This window comes from Trichechus manatus, unplaced genomic scaffold (assembly GCF_000243295.1).
Source record: "Trichechus manatus latirostris isolate Lorelei unplaced genomic scaffold, TriManLat1.0 scaffold00014, whole genome shotgun sequence".
In the NCBI taxonomy this organism is placed as follows: domain Eukaryota; kingdom Metazoa; phylum Chordata; class Mammalia; order Sirenia; family Trichechidae; genus Trichechus; species Trichechus manatus.
The window spans coordinates 14,814,650-14,832,071 of NW_004443950.1; the positions used below are offsets into that span (position 1 = coordinate 14,814,650).

Genomic DNA, 17,422 nt, shown 5'->3' on the forward strand with positions numbered 1-17,422 from the left:
TCCCTATGAGCTATGCCTCTGGTAATAGTTGTCTTAATTAAAAAGAAAAATGTATGTTCAAACTCACTTATAAATACAAATTAAAACTGTTAAATGATACTTCATAAATAAATGTAAGTCTGCATTTCCCAAACTGCACTGAGGTAACTCAGGGCATTGCAGTGAAAAACGGGAACGAAGGGTTTCTTAACTTTTTGAGGAAAACACAGGGAAAAACATCTGCACAAACTACTAGCTTGAGGTACTTCAATTTCAACATTAGATCATGTTAACATTCCTTTCAATGTTCTATCTGTGAAACTGGATTACTGGCCGTTGGGAAGCGCTCAAAAAAAGATAGGGCTTGTTGAAAGAAGGAGGCCTGATGGTGCAGTGGATAAGAGCTCAGCTGCTAACCAAAAGGTCGGCAGTTTGAATCCACCACCCGCTCCTTGGAAACTTTATGGGGCAGTTCTACCTGTCTTATAGGGTTGCTGTGAGTTGGAATCGACTCAACGGCAATGGGTTTCTCGAAAGAATGCAGGGACCAACCTGAAAGAGCTCTCAATGGTTAAACTGGAACAATGTGAGCAACAAAATAAATGATAGTCTTGGATCATAACCTCTGGAATAAAATAACTATCCATGAGACCATACTGATATAAATAAATAATTGATTAAATAGACAGACGGGGGAGACATACTGATGGATATTAAAATCTATGGTTGAAAGTTTGAAGAGAAACATGATTTCCATAGTCTCAAAGTAGGGGAAAAGACAGTATTTTCAGTGGAAAAACCCACATAAGCTACCTGAACCAAGTGATCAATCCCAGCCTCATCAGTAATAATACATACTGAAATCATGAACCGCGCACATCATTTTTGTCGTATTCTTGCTCAAACTGCATAACCTCAATCCAATCATGTGAAAAACAGAAGACAAACTCAAATTGAGGGATATACAGCAAGATAAATAATATTTTTCGAAGGCATCAAGGTCATGAAAGACAAGGAAAGACTGAGGACCTGTTAAAGACTACAGGAAGCTAAGAGAAATAACAAACATAATGTGGGATCATGAAACAAAAAAGACATTAGTGGAAAACTGGCCAAATTCAAATAGGTATTTAGTTAATGGTACTGTACTTATGTTAATTTTCTGGTTCTGATAATTATACGATAGCCAGTCATGTAAGATTTTAACATTAGGGAAGACAGGGTGAAGGACATATGGAAATTCCCTGTACGATTTTTTTGCAACCTTTCTGTAAGGGTAAAAGTAGTTCAAAATAAAAAGTGAAAAACAAAAACAAAAAGAAGTACCATGAAAAAATCAATATGGAAAAGGAAACAAGGGTCGTGGTGTCTAATTTTGTTTCCAAGATTTAAGAAGATTTCCAAGATTTAAGAAGCTGCACAGTGCTCAACAGGTACACACATTCCATTAGTAAGTAAATGTGGTTATTTAAGAAATAAAAGTAGCATTTTTTTTCTTTCAATTTATGTTATGTTTTCAAACAATTACTAGATTGTTAGGACATAAACATTTATTAAGTTGTCTGGACCTAATTACACTTTAAACAGACTGTTTGGGAATTCTTGTGGCCTAGGATGCTGCAGAAAAAAAATTACTCAGACAGCAAGGGCACCGTAAACTGAGAAAGTTTGGGAAACTCTGGTCTACATAAAACTTCACTCTTTTTTTTTTTTCATTTTTTATTGTTGTGCTTTAAGTAAAAGTTTACAATTCAAGTTTGTCTCTCATACAAAAATTTACACATACATTGTTATGTGACCCTAGTTGCTCTCCCTATACTGTGACAGCACACTCCTCCTTTCCACCCTGTATTTTCCGTGTCCACTCAACCAGCTCTTGACGCTCTCTGCCTTCTCATCTTGCCTCTGGACAGAAGCTGCCCATTTAGTCTCCTGTATCTACTTGAAACTTCACCCACATTTCTAACAAGGAATCTTTACCTTTTCAATGATTATTTAATAATTAAGCCCCCACTCCTTTAAAAAACTAGAATCAAATGTGATAAATTTATCTGTATCACTTCATATTGCTGATGGGGACTAAGAAAATAAAAAAGAATGTGGGCTTCTTGGCAACCATAAAGAATAAATAAAAGGCATAATACTTTGTCTTTTTGAACCTATTATGGTCTACCAGGTATTTGGGTAATGAAGGGATTGGCTACTTTATTTAGTGGACTGACAAGAAAACTGTTAGGAAACAATACCAAAACAGGCAGACAAAAAACCCAACTGGAATTGAAGTCCTTTTATAAAGCACTTATATTTTTACTATGAAATATGAGTAGCAGGCCACTGGTTTAGCAGTCAGAAATCAAAATCAACAAAGAATAAAGGCAATGCTTATAACATGGCATGACCGAGAACTGCTGCCAGGATGAGCTATTTCTCTAGGCTTTAAAAGCAACGAAATTCACCCCAGAACAGTTCCTTAGCTGAACATTAGAACCTCTGATTAGGTGGGGTTTTTTTTTTTTTTTTTTTTGAGGTTATGGAAATAAAAATGATTTCATGTTTAATGGGTCTTAAGGAGCACAAAATTAGAAAACCAATTACCTGATCCTTACCCAGTGCTTCCTCCTCCCACACCCTCAAACTCACATCTCTCCCTCTCTTCTCTTCTTTATTATCTCCCAAGAGATTCACTGTCTCATGAAAAATGGTAGCTGACTTTAATCTTTCCTTCAGCTGCTTTTGGCCTGCATGTCCTTCTCTGCCCCAGAGCCTCACAGATTATAAGGTTCCAGTAGGCCCTCGTATGTCATACGTGGAATCTCACTAGTTTGCTACATAGCTGACCAGGGTTCCTTCTTTTAGACCATGTGGCTTTCTCTGCCAAATGGAAACCACATTCATGAAGAGCCTTCAGGTTTTAGGAGATGAGTACTGCTGGGAGCAAAGGGTTTTGTCATTTTTCCCACCCCGTCCTCCACCCATTTTCTTCTCAACCTAGTCATTCAGTGTACACATATGACTCTTATCACGTCTGCATTAGCACCAAAAAGCCGAAGCACTAATACTGAATGTGATTTTATCTCAATGTTTTGGATCTTGTTGAGGATTGCTCTGTGGCCTAAGATGTGGTCTACTCTGGAGAACGTTCCATGTGCATTGGAAAAGAATGTGTACTTTGCAGTGGTTGGATGGAGTATTCTATATATGTCTATGAGGTCAAGTTGGCTGACTGTGCCCTTTACGTCTTCTGTATCTTTGCTGAGTTTCTTCTTAGTTGTTCTGTCCTTTACTGAGAGTGGTGTGTTGAAGTCTCCTACTATTATTGTGGAACTGTCAATTTTTCTTTTCAGTGTTGTTAAGAGTTTGTTTTATGTATTTTGGGGCCCTGTCATTGGGTGTGTAGATGTTTATTATGGTTATGTAGGGTTTTTTTTTGAAGAAGGCCCTGGGTGGAGATATTTTTATACGAAAATTCTTTAAAATGCCTTTTAAACCTAAAATACAATAAAAAAAATAAAATAAAAATAATAATAATAAAAAATGCCTTTTGAGTGGGAGCCTCATTCCTTGTAAAATTATTCATGTATAAGCCTTCTAGCACAGTTCTTATAAAATGGTCTCAAAATACAGGCTAGTTCTGTTTACCAAAAGCTATCCTTTATCTTCTACCTCCCTTTAATCATAAATCCAACAATAAACACTGGCTATTTTCTCAAAACTAAATGCATACCTTTATTCTCTTTAGATCTCATTTTAAGAGTAGGATCAAAGAACAGGAGATCTTTCAGCATAGCTTATTTACAATTTTGAAAAATTGCTGACATGGTGAATCAGATGGTACTGAAATCACCCATAAAAAGATAAACTGCAAATTTCTGAATTTTTGTGGTTTTGTTACCTTGATCAAAACAGGAAAGGGAAAAAAAAAAAAAGGAAACTTTATACATACCTTCTTTGGAAGGAAGACGGCAAACCCTCCGACACATAGACATGAATGCATACAAGTATTTCTCCAAACTATCATCAGTTTTCTTATGTAGCCTAGCCATAGCTCTAAATTTTGTCCAATCAAACTGGCCTCTGTCAGGATCAAATACCACTCCGAATGTAGATACAACTCTATAAAAGTCAGCTTCTTCTCTCCTTGTCCATCTATTTTGAATCGAAGTTAAAAAACAAAAAACCCACACAGGTCATTGAAATAAATAATACTGAATATAATGACTAGTATAAAAACTTAAAACATTTCAAGTACCTAAACATTTTAATGGATTAAAAATCTAGGGTTATTGCCTTGTAAATGTATTTTTAAATGCTACTTGATTCCTCCATCCAAACATGTTTCTTTTGGTATATAAACTGTTCCTTCAGACAATAATAGTTTACTGCACAGTTACAATGTGAGAGAATCTGCACAGCATACACAATTATATAAGCCAAAGTGGCTCTGCCTACAGGAAGAAGATAAAACATTTTCAAATATATTCATAACATAAAGTAGTATTTTATAGTTGTTATATCAGTTATAGAAACCAAGAGAGCAGAAGATGGAAGGATGAGTTCTGACTTGGGTGACCAAGAAAGGCATTATAAAGTGGCAATTAAGATGTGACATGGTTATGTTAGAAAGGGAATACTAGGAAGAGGGAACAGAATAAGCAAAGATAAAAGTAGGGAGCATTGTGCATTTTGGGGAGTGATAAGTATTCCAGACTGACAAGGATATGGCTTATAGTGGGGACAGAGGGAGATACAATTGGGGTAAGATTATAATAGGCTCTAAATGCCTGGCTAAAAATAGTTTCTATTCAGTTGAAAACCCCTGAAGATACTTTAAGAGGGTAATATTATCATCACGTACCACAGATCTCCGTAACTTCAGTTTCTCTATTTGTAAAACATTTTCCCTGCCTATCTCATGAGATTGTTGTTTAAATGAGAAAAAAAACATATGGAAAACATCTTTGAAAAATGTTAATGAACCATTATTGTTACACTAATATGTTAAGTAGATTAATCTAACGTTGATTGGGTAAAAGGTCAGCCTGGGAAACCAGTCAAGTTATAAGAACTTTGGACCTGGGTGATAAAAGTAGGATTGGAAAAGATAAACTGAAAGGCTACACAGGATACCAAAAAATGAGAGTGTCTACCATCAAAAAACTTACAAAACTTATAAAGAAAAAGACAGACGTCATTAGAGTATCTTATATTACTGAGACAAATGAGTAGTTTATTTAGATACGTACTATATATTTGAGTGCAGAAAATGGAGAGAACACTGAGTTAGACTGGTTGAGAAAAAATTAACAAAGGAGATGGGACTTGTGCTGAGCTGTGGAGGATGGGTTAGGTATAAACTAGGTAAGAGTAAGAAGAAGGGTATTCCAGGTGATACGAACAACGTAAGCTAGGGTATTGGGTCAAGAATTAGCAAGACATTCTGGCTGAGGGAATGGCAGTAGATAACATTAGAAATGCATGCTAAAGTCTAAATTATAGAGACCCATGAATTTAGGCTTAAGATCTTAGACTTTATCCGTAATAGAGAGAATGTTGTGATAAAATTTCAGGAAGATTAATTTGGATCTGACAGACCAAGGGAAAATGTATGTGGCAGTTTAAAAGTGGCCACAAATTCTTTGCCACACTTCCCACTGAGAAGTAGAATTTATTTCCCTATCCCTTAAAGCTGGTCTGCCCCTGTGATTTTTTTTGACCAACAGAATGTGGCAGTAGAGACACTATGTAATCACCAAGACAGGGCCTCAAGAAATCTGCTACTTCCCTTGCTGCTCAGGATGCTCTCTCTTGGAATCTGAGGTCCCACCCAGCACCAACTGCCAGTCACGTGAGGCCATTTTGGACCTTCCAGCCATTCGAGCACCACAGCCAATACAATGTGCAGCAGCAGAACCACAATCCAAAATCATGAGAAATAACGATTAATGCTGTTTTAGGTCACTATGTTTTAGGGCGATTTGTCATGCAGCAATATATAACAGAAATATTATATTTACAGAGGTAGTAATATTTGAAAATTAGGGCTAGGATAGCTAAAATCTTAAATTTCAGACTTACTAGAATTCTGTACTGCAATGACTTTGCTACAAAAGAACAATGATTTACCTCCTAGAGAACGTCCAAGGGATTAGGTTTAACAAGGGGCCCAGGTTATTGCTAAAAATTCTATTTGCTTCCCTTTGAAAATAAGTAGTCCCAAGAGTTCATCCTTTGTACAAAGCAGAAATGGACTTGTCTTCTATATACTCTTATCTTTCATAAATGCTTTAAAGTAAAATAAAATAAAATGTAATTTATTTCATCATATGATTTTACATTAAAACATTTACGAAAGATAAGAATATATTAAACTTCTGTCCAATTGACAATTCTTCGGTTTGCTTTGCACCTTACTTTTTTTCTAGTACCTCAGTGTTCATAAACAGACAAAAGAATGATCATATATGAAGTATGGCTAGTAACTATAAGACACAATTATCTTTATTAATTTTACCATATTTCTGAGTGTTTATGTGTGTATACATGTAGTCCCTGACTTATGATCAGGTTCTATTCCAATGACTCTGTCGTAAGTCGGTTCTGATATAAGTCAAATACCTCTGTTTTTAGTTTTCATTATTACTGCCTTTATTATCAGGATCTTTATAAAGCTGATCTTTGAACATCTGTGAGTGAACATCTGAGGATAACATCAGCAAATTACACGCTGCAATACTGTATGTAGTATATATTTCTAACAATAAGATGTATAAAAAGAAAAAAAAACAAGGTAGTAAACGCAGTTCTTCGTAAATTTAATATGTCGTAAGTCAGGGACTACCTGTATGTGCACAAAGCACATTGCGCTGACCAACTTCTCTATCTATACATGCTTTTCACAAAGGGAGATAATCGTACCTGGACAGCCTTCAAAATGAACACCTACATATTAAAAATTCAGTGCCACTGTCTTACCTCTGCTGTCTTTCTATTTTGGCTGCCATTTTAGGGTTAAGAGTGGCTTCTTCATAAAGAGGCTGCATGACACTGGCAGGCACTGGGAAAACTGGTGGCATCTGCTGGATCTGTCTGTTTTTATTGGTACGCTGATAGGCAGTGATGAGACGCCTCAGCCGTGTGGTTAAAGCTGACTGAGTAGGCCAATAAACTTTATCACCCTCCATCAGTTGACCATCTATATTTAGAGAAACTCTTGTCAATAATGGAAAAAAACAAAAACCTAAACAAGATACGGTAACAAAGCTTACAAAAGCAGCAAAATTTCAATACCAAATCTCTCATCATGAAGAAAGACCCTACAGGACAGAGTAGAACTGCCCCATAGGTATTTCCAAGGAACAGATGGTGGATTTGAACTGCTGACCTTTTGCCAAGCTTTTAACCACTGCACCACCAGAGCTCCTTCTTTTAAGTACAGCTCCAAAAATATTACAGTGAACTTTAAGAAAAGCTATAACAAATTTCAAGAACAGCTCAAAGTAAAAAGGTCCTGCAACATAAAGAACCGCAATGTTATCTATTTAAAGGGAACTTCACTTTCACAGAAAATACAACCCAGGAATTTTCAAGTATAATACATATTATTTCACTGTCTTAACTTAAATAAATCAAAACTAAGCTGAAATTCATAAGAAGTTGAATACTATAAACTCTTCTAATTGAAGTCTGCTGTTTTAAATTTTTTCAATTAGAATCAAAACATTTTAAAAGTAATTAGATAGAAACATACATTTTTATAAAATCTAGTATGACAACATTGTGTCCCTTTAAATTCTCACCTAATAACATGAAGGTGCCATTTATAATTATACATATTATAATCAAACTGTACTCATTCATCCCAAGCAAAAACTACTCCCTCATTCCTAGCTGAACAATGGGAGGGTAAGGTACTGTCCCCTTGGGTACCAGCTGGGAATGAGTGACACTGTGTTCTTATCTTGATATCTGGGGCTTTGAGCTCAAACCAAACTTTCCTTCAGAGGGAAGGGAAAGCTAAGGCCTGTACAGAAGAGCTTTGCAGAAACTGGGTGACAGGGAATGAATGGCTCCTGATGTGCATACGGAACTAGTAAGAAGCTGAATATATTACTGAGTTAGCACTTTAATAATGAACTCTCACATAGAGGTTTACAAATCAAGCCATAAAGTCACCAAAGCCCCTATGCTATAAAAGCTCAGTGAATCACTGTATAAAGATTTGTAATAACTAAAAATACTGTGAAGTTCCCCAAGCAACTAGTACGTCGTATAATGATTACAACTAATGTATTAATGAGGGCAGTGGTAGTTCAGTGCAGAATTCTTGCCTTCCATGCGGGGATACCTAGGTTTCATTTCCCCCAATGCACCTCAAGCACTGCCACCATTCATCTGTCAGCGGAGGGCTTGAGTGTTGCTGTGATGCTAAATAGGTTTCAACGAAGTTTCCAGGCTAAGATTAGGAAGAAAACCTGGCAATCTACTTCCAAAAATCAGCCAACAAAAACTCTATCGATTAAATGGTCCAATCCTGTTGTGCATGGGGTCACTATGAGCTGGGGGCTGACTCAACGCAGCTAATAACGTCTTAAATAAAAATTTCATATACATTGTTGTTGTTAGGTGCCATCGAGTCGGTTCCGATTCATAGCAACCCTATGTACAACAGAATGAAACACTGCCCAGTCCTGTGCCATCATCACAATCGTTGTTATGCTTGAGCCCACTGTTGCAGCCACTGTGTCAATCTATCTTGTTGAGGGTCTTCCTCTTTTTCGCTGCCCCTCCACTTTACCAAGCATGATGTCCTTCTCTAGAGACTGATCTCTCCATATACATTATAAAGGTATAATAATTTATTGATGTCATAGTAACAAGACAATGTGCATTTACAATAATACTAAGTTCAGAAATAAATGCAATTTACCTCCATCTGCTATAACAAGATCTCCTGGTGAAGAAACATCATCCTATTAAAAGAAAATAGAAATTAGTAACAGGGTAATCAGGGCAAGAAACATGTAAGAAGAAAAGAGAATCAAACCTTTTTACAACATAGAACTTTTTTATAAGAGGATTTTTAAAAAAATTTTTTCCCATACAAAAATTTATACATATACCGTTATGTGACTCCAACTGCTCTCCCCATACCATGACAGCACACTCCTCCTTTCCACCCGATTCGCCATGTCCATTCAACCAGCTCCTAACCCTCTCTGCCTTCCCATCTCACCTCTGAACAGAAGCTGCCCATTTAGTCTATAAGAGGATTATTAATCATTTAGCAAAATAATTTTTTATTCCTTGTTCTCAAGTCTTATCCTTTCACACTTCTCTGATGCCTTCCACACTTTAGACCAGTCATTATTTACTAAAATGATTACCTTTTCTATGATTACTTTTAAGCCAGTTTCCTTTCCTCCCATCTTCTAACTGCAAGTATGCCCTAGGTTTTATCATTAGTCAATTGTCTTTTTTTCTCTATATGCCAACTCTCGGAGAATTTATTCATTCTCTTATTTGGTTATTACTGCACCTGCAAGTCTTTTCTTCTTCAGCCTTGAAAATACTTGCTTTTGCTGCAGACCCAATTTTTATCTGTCAACAGAATACCTCTAATCGAAACATTACCTTAAATGCATGCCAAAGGCTACTAGTTTCTATTGTTTTAGAATAGCTTGGAGTTAAAATTACTGTCATTCCTTTGTAGGTAGGTCTTTTCACTCTGATTGCTTTTAACATCTTTGTTCGGTTTATCTGCCATTTCACCAGGATATGGCTTGGAGTGGATTTAGTTTTATTTATCCTGCCAAGATTCACTTTACTTCTTTAATCTGAGGATTCATATCTTTAACCAAATCTCAAAATTCACAGCTGATATCTCTTCAAATTGTACTTCTCCCTTACTCTCTCTAGTCTATCCTTCTGCAACTCCTAGTAGATACATACCAGACATTATCATTCTATTCTCCTTGTCTCTAAAATTTTTTCATATATTCCATTGTGCCGGATGTTGATTTATTGCCTCTCAGCTCCAAATTTATTGCCGCTCTGACATAAGGCTCTTTAAATATTTGTTTCTTCACCAGCAGGTACAATCTAAACTTTGTCAGTAGAGGGGAGCTAGAGAGGCATTGCAGGAGAAAGTGTTTTACTTCCTTGGTTCCAGTGAGCTCACCTACAGCTTCTGTAGCACTAACAGCTAGCCCAAGGCCCAGCTCCAGCACAGCAGGCAGCTTTTCAGAGCTTGGTGGACAGTAGTACCCAGCAGCACCCAGCAGCTTCCTCTAGTACTCTTGGCCTCACTGGGGGTGGGGGTAGGGTTTAGCCAAGTGCCTCTAGTGAAGTATCTCCCCAGAAAAAGCTTTCCTTGGCACCCTAACCAAAAAAACCCGTTGCTGTTGAGTTGATTCTGATTCATAGCAACCCTATAGAACAGAGTAGAACTGCTCCATAAGGTTTCCAAGGAGCAGCTGTTGGATTCAAACTGCTGACCTTTTGGTTAGCAGCCAAGCTCTTAACCACTGTGCCATTAGGGCTCTACAGGGTGGATTTCCATCAAGTTCCACTGGTGTGGCAGCACAGAAAACTTTATGCCATCCAGTGAGCCATGGCCATGACTCCCAACAAGGTCTGGATCTCAGCAAGGGGGTGGGGGCAGGAGGAAGGGGACTCTTTCTCGGGTGCTTATCTCATTCCCAGTGTGGTGGCTACTCCTTATATCTGCTATTCCTATATACATTTTTTTCTGTTTCTTTTTTGAACTTTTTATTGTTTAGGTAAAAGTTTACAGAGCAAATTAGTTTCCCATTCAACAATTTATACACAGCTTGTTTCGTGACACTGGTTTATTCCTATATTCTTTAGAGTTCTCTTTACTGCACACGAGCCAATCCCTTGCTACACCAACCACATTCCAGTTAATTCTTTACATTAAACTTTCCATGTTCAAATTACCATATGGTTTCTCTTCCCTGATTGGCTCAGACTGATATATCATCATACTATGAATGCAACATTTTGGTAATTTCCTCCTATTTTCCAGATCATTTCTTCTCTCATGAGCTGTTTCTAATCTGCTTCTCCAGTAGAATGTTTAACCTATTTGTTGAATTTTAAATTTCAGCATCTCTACTTTCCGCTTCTAAAGTTGCATATAATTCTTTCTCATATCTCCCTAGTCTTTTTGCACCACAGATGGCCTTTTTTTCTTTTGTTCCTGATTCTTTTATGTCTTTTATCATTTAAAAATGTATTATTTTCTATTTCCATAGATCTATTATCTGAAGTCCTTGGGGGGGTCTAATCCTGCTATTAGTTGTATCTGCTAACATTCAAGCGTGGTGAATTATTCTTCATATATTTTATTTTGTCCCTATAAAAATTAAACAATTGTTTAAAAAATTTTGTTGTTGTTGAGAATATATACAGCAAAACATACACCAATTCAACAGTTTCCACATGTATCATTTAGTGACACTGATCACATTCTTTGAGTTGTGCAACCATTCCCACCCTCCTTTTCTGAGTTGTTCCTCTCCCATTAACATAAACACACTGCCCCCTAAGGTTCCTATCTAATCTTTCGAGCTGCTGTTGTCAATTTGATCCCTTATAGATAGTTCTTAAAAGAGCATAATGCTCAAGGCAGACCTTTTTTTGCTAGTTAAGCTAAGCTATTGTTTGGTTTTAAGAAGACTTCAGGGGATATTTTTGGTTTAAGGTTTAAAGATGATCTCAGGGCCGTTTCTGATATATCTTTAAATATTGGATTTTGGCCTCGTTTTAGGGAGGGCTTTACCTCTAGGACTCAAGTGTGTTCTAGACTGAAGTTGTTTCTTCCAGAGTTCTTTTTCTTTTTTCTCCTTTTTGCTCTTTCCCAGGGTATTCCCAGCCTGGGATGCCTCTTTATATTACATTTTTGACTTGAGGGTTCCAGGACCATGCAGATGCAGTAGAAGAATAAAATCATAAACCCATGAGAAGACAGGCCTATGGTTATGAATCCCCAGTGGAGACCATTTTTATTTTCCTACCCAGAGTCCATGCTGAGATAAATTTCCTTGTCATTTCCCGGCTTGGCAGAAGATACTGCCCCCCTTTGAGGGTCCTGGCTTTATAAGGGATTTCAGTTCTAATTGCCTACATACTCACCTAAGTCTCACCTCGTGTCCTTATATAGGCATCTTGCCTACCAAGACCAGCAAACCCTACCTGACTGCTATTGCATCATCAAGGCTTTTACCATACTCTCAGGAACATTACAGAAATTCCTCATCTCCTTTCCCCCCTTTCACAGATTATTTTCTGTATTATCATCCAGCTCTTCTTTTCCCTTTGGCATTCTATACGTAGAGCACGTAGAAACATGCTCTAGCAGGTCAGAGAATTCCTCTAGCCTCACCCTCTATTTCAAATCTTTTCATGTAGGAATAGTTTCCATCTATTGCTGTGTACCTGTAGAATCTAGTTCTCATTCTACTAGTCTTTGGGATTTTGCCCTCAGGACACTGTATTTCTTAGTTCCAAAATCAGTGAAACACCTGAGCAAGCCCCATCCATACCCAAACCGGGCTCCAGCTGATTTAGGAGGAGAGATCAGGCAAATTCTGAAGGATTATTTGGGCTGTTTCTCAACCCAAGGTGATCACTTACTTAGCTAATCTTTGGAGGAACAGAAGAATTATTATAAAGAAAACAAACAAAAGAAAAACATGCAAAGGAAAACGCAAACAAAAGAAACCAAAATAACTAAAACTGAGGTATAAAGCATACCTCTATGTCATCTTTAAAGATAGCTGGGGCAGGTTTGTATTCCGGATCTTCCACATCGCTGTTAAAACACCAACAAATGCATAATTACTGTGATGGACTTAAGATTTCTCTTGACAGGACAAACAAATGCAGTTTTGATGGAAAGATTTTTCAGTTTGTTTTAAAGGCCAGACTGAAGTCCCTGTTCTGTAGCCAGAGAAGCCCAGCTGCAATATGAAAGCTGTTAACATGGCAGATAAGAAGAAAGCAGTTTGAGTTCACTTTTAAATATGGTATTAATAACATCAATGTAGTCTCTTAAATTTCTCTTATGGGTAAGAAAAGAAAGACAATAAAGGCCTTAGAACGACATCACATTTCTCTTTAAGTGTAATATTCTTGCCTTTCTTTTTTCTTCTTGTGCCCTAGAACGTTATAGCCTTAATGGCCATGAAATCCTTGCTACAATGAAATGAAGGACGTCAGAAATACACAGGGAATTCGTGACTCTGAAGTGCACATACCCATCCATATAATCATTTGCTCTCTGTTCAGCGGCAACTGCTTTTTCATCAGGTTTCCCCACTCTTTCCAAGAAGCATAATGCTGGGTCTGCTCGAATAGTGTTATATTTTTCATAACCTGGAAGAATCACCAATTACAAAAGTAAAAAGGATAAAAAGAAAAACAGTATATCAATATTAAAAAAAACCACCAAACCCACTGTTGTCAAATCAATTCCGACTCATAGTGACCCTATAAACATTCCTCAAATTTATGGTGCATGATATTCCTGGACTAAAGGAGTCATATGCTAAAATGATACAGGTTAAATGTGTTTTCTAGAAATAATCACAAACATTATATGATCTAGAAATATGTGTATGTAAAAATTTAAATTAAATTTACCACTTAATATAAAAAAATAGCAAAAGCTAAATATATATTCCATATTAGAGGAGAAGGTACGTAGCTCCTGATATCCTGCAGGGGCAGGTTACGTATCCTGCCCTCTCATGAGGAAATGTAGTGGCAATGTATGCTTTTAATACTGTATATAATAACAAGCGTGCTACGGGAATAAAGCTCTAAGGGGGTGTTACTTAACTGAGAACTCCTTGAATTACCCTATACGCAGAAGTGATCTTACCTACCTTACTTCTTACTTACCATGTTTAAAGACTCCAATAAGGAGTGACTTATCAGCATCAAAATCCCACCACTCAGCAGGAACTTCTGAGTGGTCTGGCTCTGGGACCCAAACATCAATGTCACTTAAAAAATAAAATCATGATATGTCATTATGAATTCTTATGAACAAGTCAAAGAGGGGGTAAAATCTTTTTTAAATTTTTTTTTAATTTGGATGAAGGTTTACAGAACAAACAGTTCTCATTAAACAGTACACATATTGTTTTATGACATTGGTTAATAACCCCATGACATGTCGACACTCTCCCTTCTCGACCTTGGAGGACCTTTTTTTTGGTGGAAATATTCATAGCCAAAGAAACACCATTTCAAAAATTTCTACATGTACACTTCAGTGACATTGATTACATTCTTCCAGTTGTGCTGCTATTCGCACTATCCCTTTCCAAATTATTCCATCACCATTATCTTCAATTCACTGCCCCTGGGCTTCCCATCAAACCCCCTGAGTTGTTGTTGTCAATTCGATCTCACATAGATAATTCTCTCTCTCTTTTTTTTTTTTTGGACTTTAGATGGTTTACAAAACAAATATTTTCTCATTAAACAGTTAGTATACATATTTTCCTATGACAATGGTTAACAACCCCGCAACATGTCAACACTGTCCCTTCTCAACCTTGGATTCCTTATCACCAGTCTTCCTGTCCTCTCCTGCCTTCTAGTCCTTGTCCCTGGAATGCTGTGCCTCATTAGTCCCGTTTTGTTTTATGGGGCTGTCCAATCCCCGGTTGAATGGTGAACCTTGGGAGTGACTTCACCACTTAGCTAAAACGGTGTCCGGGGGCCATACTCTCAGGGTTTCTCCAGTCTCTGTCAGGCCAGTAAATCTGGTCTTTTTTTGTGAGTTCGAATTTTGTTCTACATCCTTCTCCAGCTCTGTCCAGGACCCCCTGTTGTGATGCCGGTCAGAGCAGACAGTGGTGGTAGCCAGGCACCATCTAGCTGTACTGGACTCAGTCTGGTGGAGGCCGTGGTAGCTGTGGTCCATTAGTCCTTTGGACTAATCTTTCCTTGTATCCTGTTCTCTTCATTTTCCCTTGCTCCCGAAGGGTAAGACCAGTAAAGTATCTTAGATGGCTGCTCACAGGTTTTTAAGAACCCAGACGCTACTCACCAAGGCAGAATGTAGAACGCTGTCTTTATAAACTGTGTTAAGCGAATTGAGCTAGATGTTCCCCAAGACCATGGTCCCCACAGCCCTCAGCCCAGTAATTTGGTCCCTCAGGGAGCTTGGATATGTCTATGGAGCTTCCATGACCTTTTCTTATACAAGTTGTGCTGGCTTCCCCAGTAACATGGGATAAAATCTTACCTAGCTTCTAAAGCACTGTGATTTTTTAGAAAAGGAGGTTAAGATTTTCTTAAGGAAATCGTATTCTTTCCAGTGATTTTCTTTAGAAATAGAAAAGCGTTCTATGTCAAAGTAGAATCTTACATCAGCAAACAACTTGGCACAAATGACCTGGTTCAAAAACTTCCTTTTGTATATCAGGAGACTGAAGCCCTAAAAGGGCAACTGAGTTGCTTTAGGCTGGAAAGCAAGTTATGGCTTTTCTAAACACCTATTTCTAAGAAAATCACACTGAAATATTAAATACTGCTTATAAATAAAGGAAAACAGCAAGTGTCTCATTCATAATTTAATTAAAACACTCAAAGTGTTATTTTAACACTGTAAGTAATGCCATACTCAGATAGCAACAAAAGGAAAACATAATGATAAAGTACTAATAACCATAATAATAAATCCATAATGCTTTGGTTATTGGGCTGTTTTCACAGTATGAGACAGCTATAGCACCTGTAATTTTGTAATTTGGCAATGATTAATTCCCTAAGTTTGGTGAACTTTGCTTATTTTAAATTTCACTGACTTGAAATTTGCTTCTTCTAAACTTCACTAAGAAGCTACCTAATATGCAATTTTCAGATTATATAAATTTTGTTTTATCATATTACTGAAAAAGAAATACAAACATGTTATTTAATTTACCTTGCATCAACACCATCAAATACTTTCTGACACTCATTTCCAATGACTTCTTGCTTTAGATAATACAGCATTCTCACACGAAGCAAAACCCTGAGAATGAAAGAAAATAAATCAAAAGACACAGAGACATGAATCATTAAGAAAAAATTCATCCACGGGGGTAAAGTTAGGGAGTAAATTGTATACAAAATTTTTATAACAAAACATTAATTACTTCTGATGAAATGAATCTCATTATTAGCATATATTTAAAGCAAGTTTCTCTAAAATCTTCACAATCATCGTTTTATTTCTCACTCTAGTGACACAAGAGCTACCAGGATTTGCTTAAGGACGCCCTGTAAGGTTAAGATAAGAACTGGTTCTAGACTGTGCTGCCTCTGTACTCAAAATCAGCATGCCTTAAGATAGTTAATAAATTCAGAAAAATAAACTGTAAAGAATTGTGCTAAAAATATCCTGCTACCTACTTATTACAGTGGTGTTTTATATGTTTTTTATAGCCTTCATCTTGAAGTAGCTGTTCAGGATTATATTTTCGAAGCCATTCTGCTTTCTGTATATCAAATGAGCTTGTTTGAGTCTTTACTTTCTTCCCTTTACGACCTCTGGGTACCGGAGCTGACAGGCCTGTTAAATGAGAAGGACATGTGAAATCAGGAATAATTTGTGGAAAGATCTATGATCTGAAACAACTTTATAGGCCTCTGATAGGATTTTAGATTGGTATAGCCATTTTGAACAGCAAATAAAAGTGTTTATGAAAATTTAAAATGTATACCTGTGTTTCTCAAACTTTAACATGCCTACTAATCACTGGGGGGAACTTGGTAAAATGCAAACTCTGAATCAGTAAGTCTGCATTTCTAAGAAGCTCCCAGGAGATGCTGATGCTGCTGTTTTATAGACCATACTTTAGACAGTGTGGATACATATATGCTATAACTCCATAATTCCTTTTTTTTAAAATTGTTATAGTTTAAGTGAAAGTTTATAATTCAAGTTTGTCTCTCATACAAAAATTTATACATACATTGTTATGTGACCCTAATTGCTCTCCCTATACTGTGACAGCACACTCTTCCTTTTCACCCGATTTCCCGTGTCCATTCAACTAGCTGCTAACCCTCTCTGCCTTCTCATCTCACCTCTGGAAAGAAGCTGCCCATTTAGTCTCCTGTATCTACTTGAGCTAAGAAGCACACTCGTCACGAGTTTCATTTTATGTCCCACAGTCCAGTCCAAACTTTGTAAGAAGAGTTGGCCTCAGAAATTGTTTTAGTTTGGGGTTGACAAAGAGTCCGGGGGCCATGCTTTCTAGGGTTCCTCCAGTCTCAGTCAGATCACTAAGTCTGGTCTTCTTACTAGAATTTGAGTTCTGCACCCCAACCTTCTCCCGCTCCACCAGGGACTCTGTTATGTTCCCTTTCATGGCAGTCATTGGTGGTAGCCGGGCACCATCTAGTTCTTCTGGTCTCAGGC

General features: G+C 37.2%; 1 protein-coding gene across 13 annotated transcripts in view; it reads right to left on the reverse strand.

Annotated features, from left to right (window-relative positions):
* Positions 1 to 17,422, reverse strand: part of CHD9 (chromodomain helicase DNA binding protein 9) — a 229,204-nt gene that overhangs the window by 26,490 nt on the left and 185,292 nt on the right. For all 13 annotated transcript variants that reach the window (XM_023726910.1, XM_004371589.2, XM_004371587.3 and 10 more), the window contains 8 exons: positions 16,411 to 16,570; positions 15,941 to 16,030; positions 13,903 to 14,006; positions 13,257 to 13,374; positions 12,754 to 12,811; positions 8,906 to 8,948; positions 6,952 to 7,171; positions 3,923 to 4,125 (listed from right to left, as the gene is read on the reverse strand). In XM_023726910.1, the coding sequence (XP_023582678.1) occupies positions 3,923 to 4,125; positions 6,952 to 7,171; positions 8,906 to 8,948; positions 12,754 to 12,811; positions 13,257 to 13,374; positions 13,903 to 14,006; positions 15,941 to 16,030; positions 16,411 to 16,570 (996 nt within the window). The remainder of the gene's footprint in view (positions 1 to 3,922; positions 4,126 to 6,951; positions 7,172 to 8,905; positions 8,949 to 12,753; positions 12,812 to 13,256; positions 13,375 to 13,902; positions 14,007 to 15,940; positions 16,031 to 16,410; positions 16,571 to 17,422) is intronic.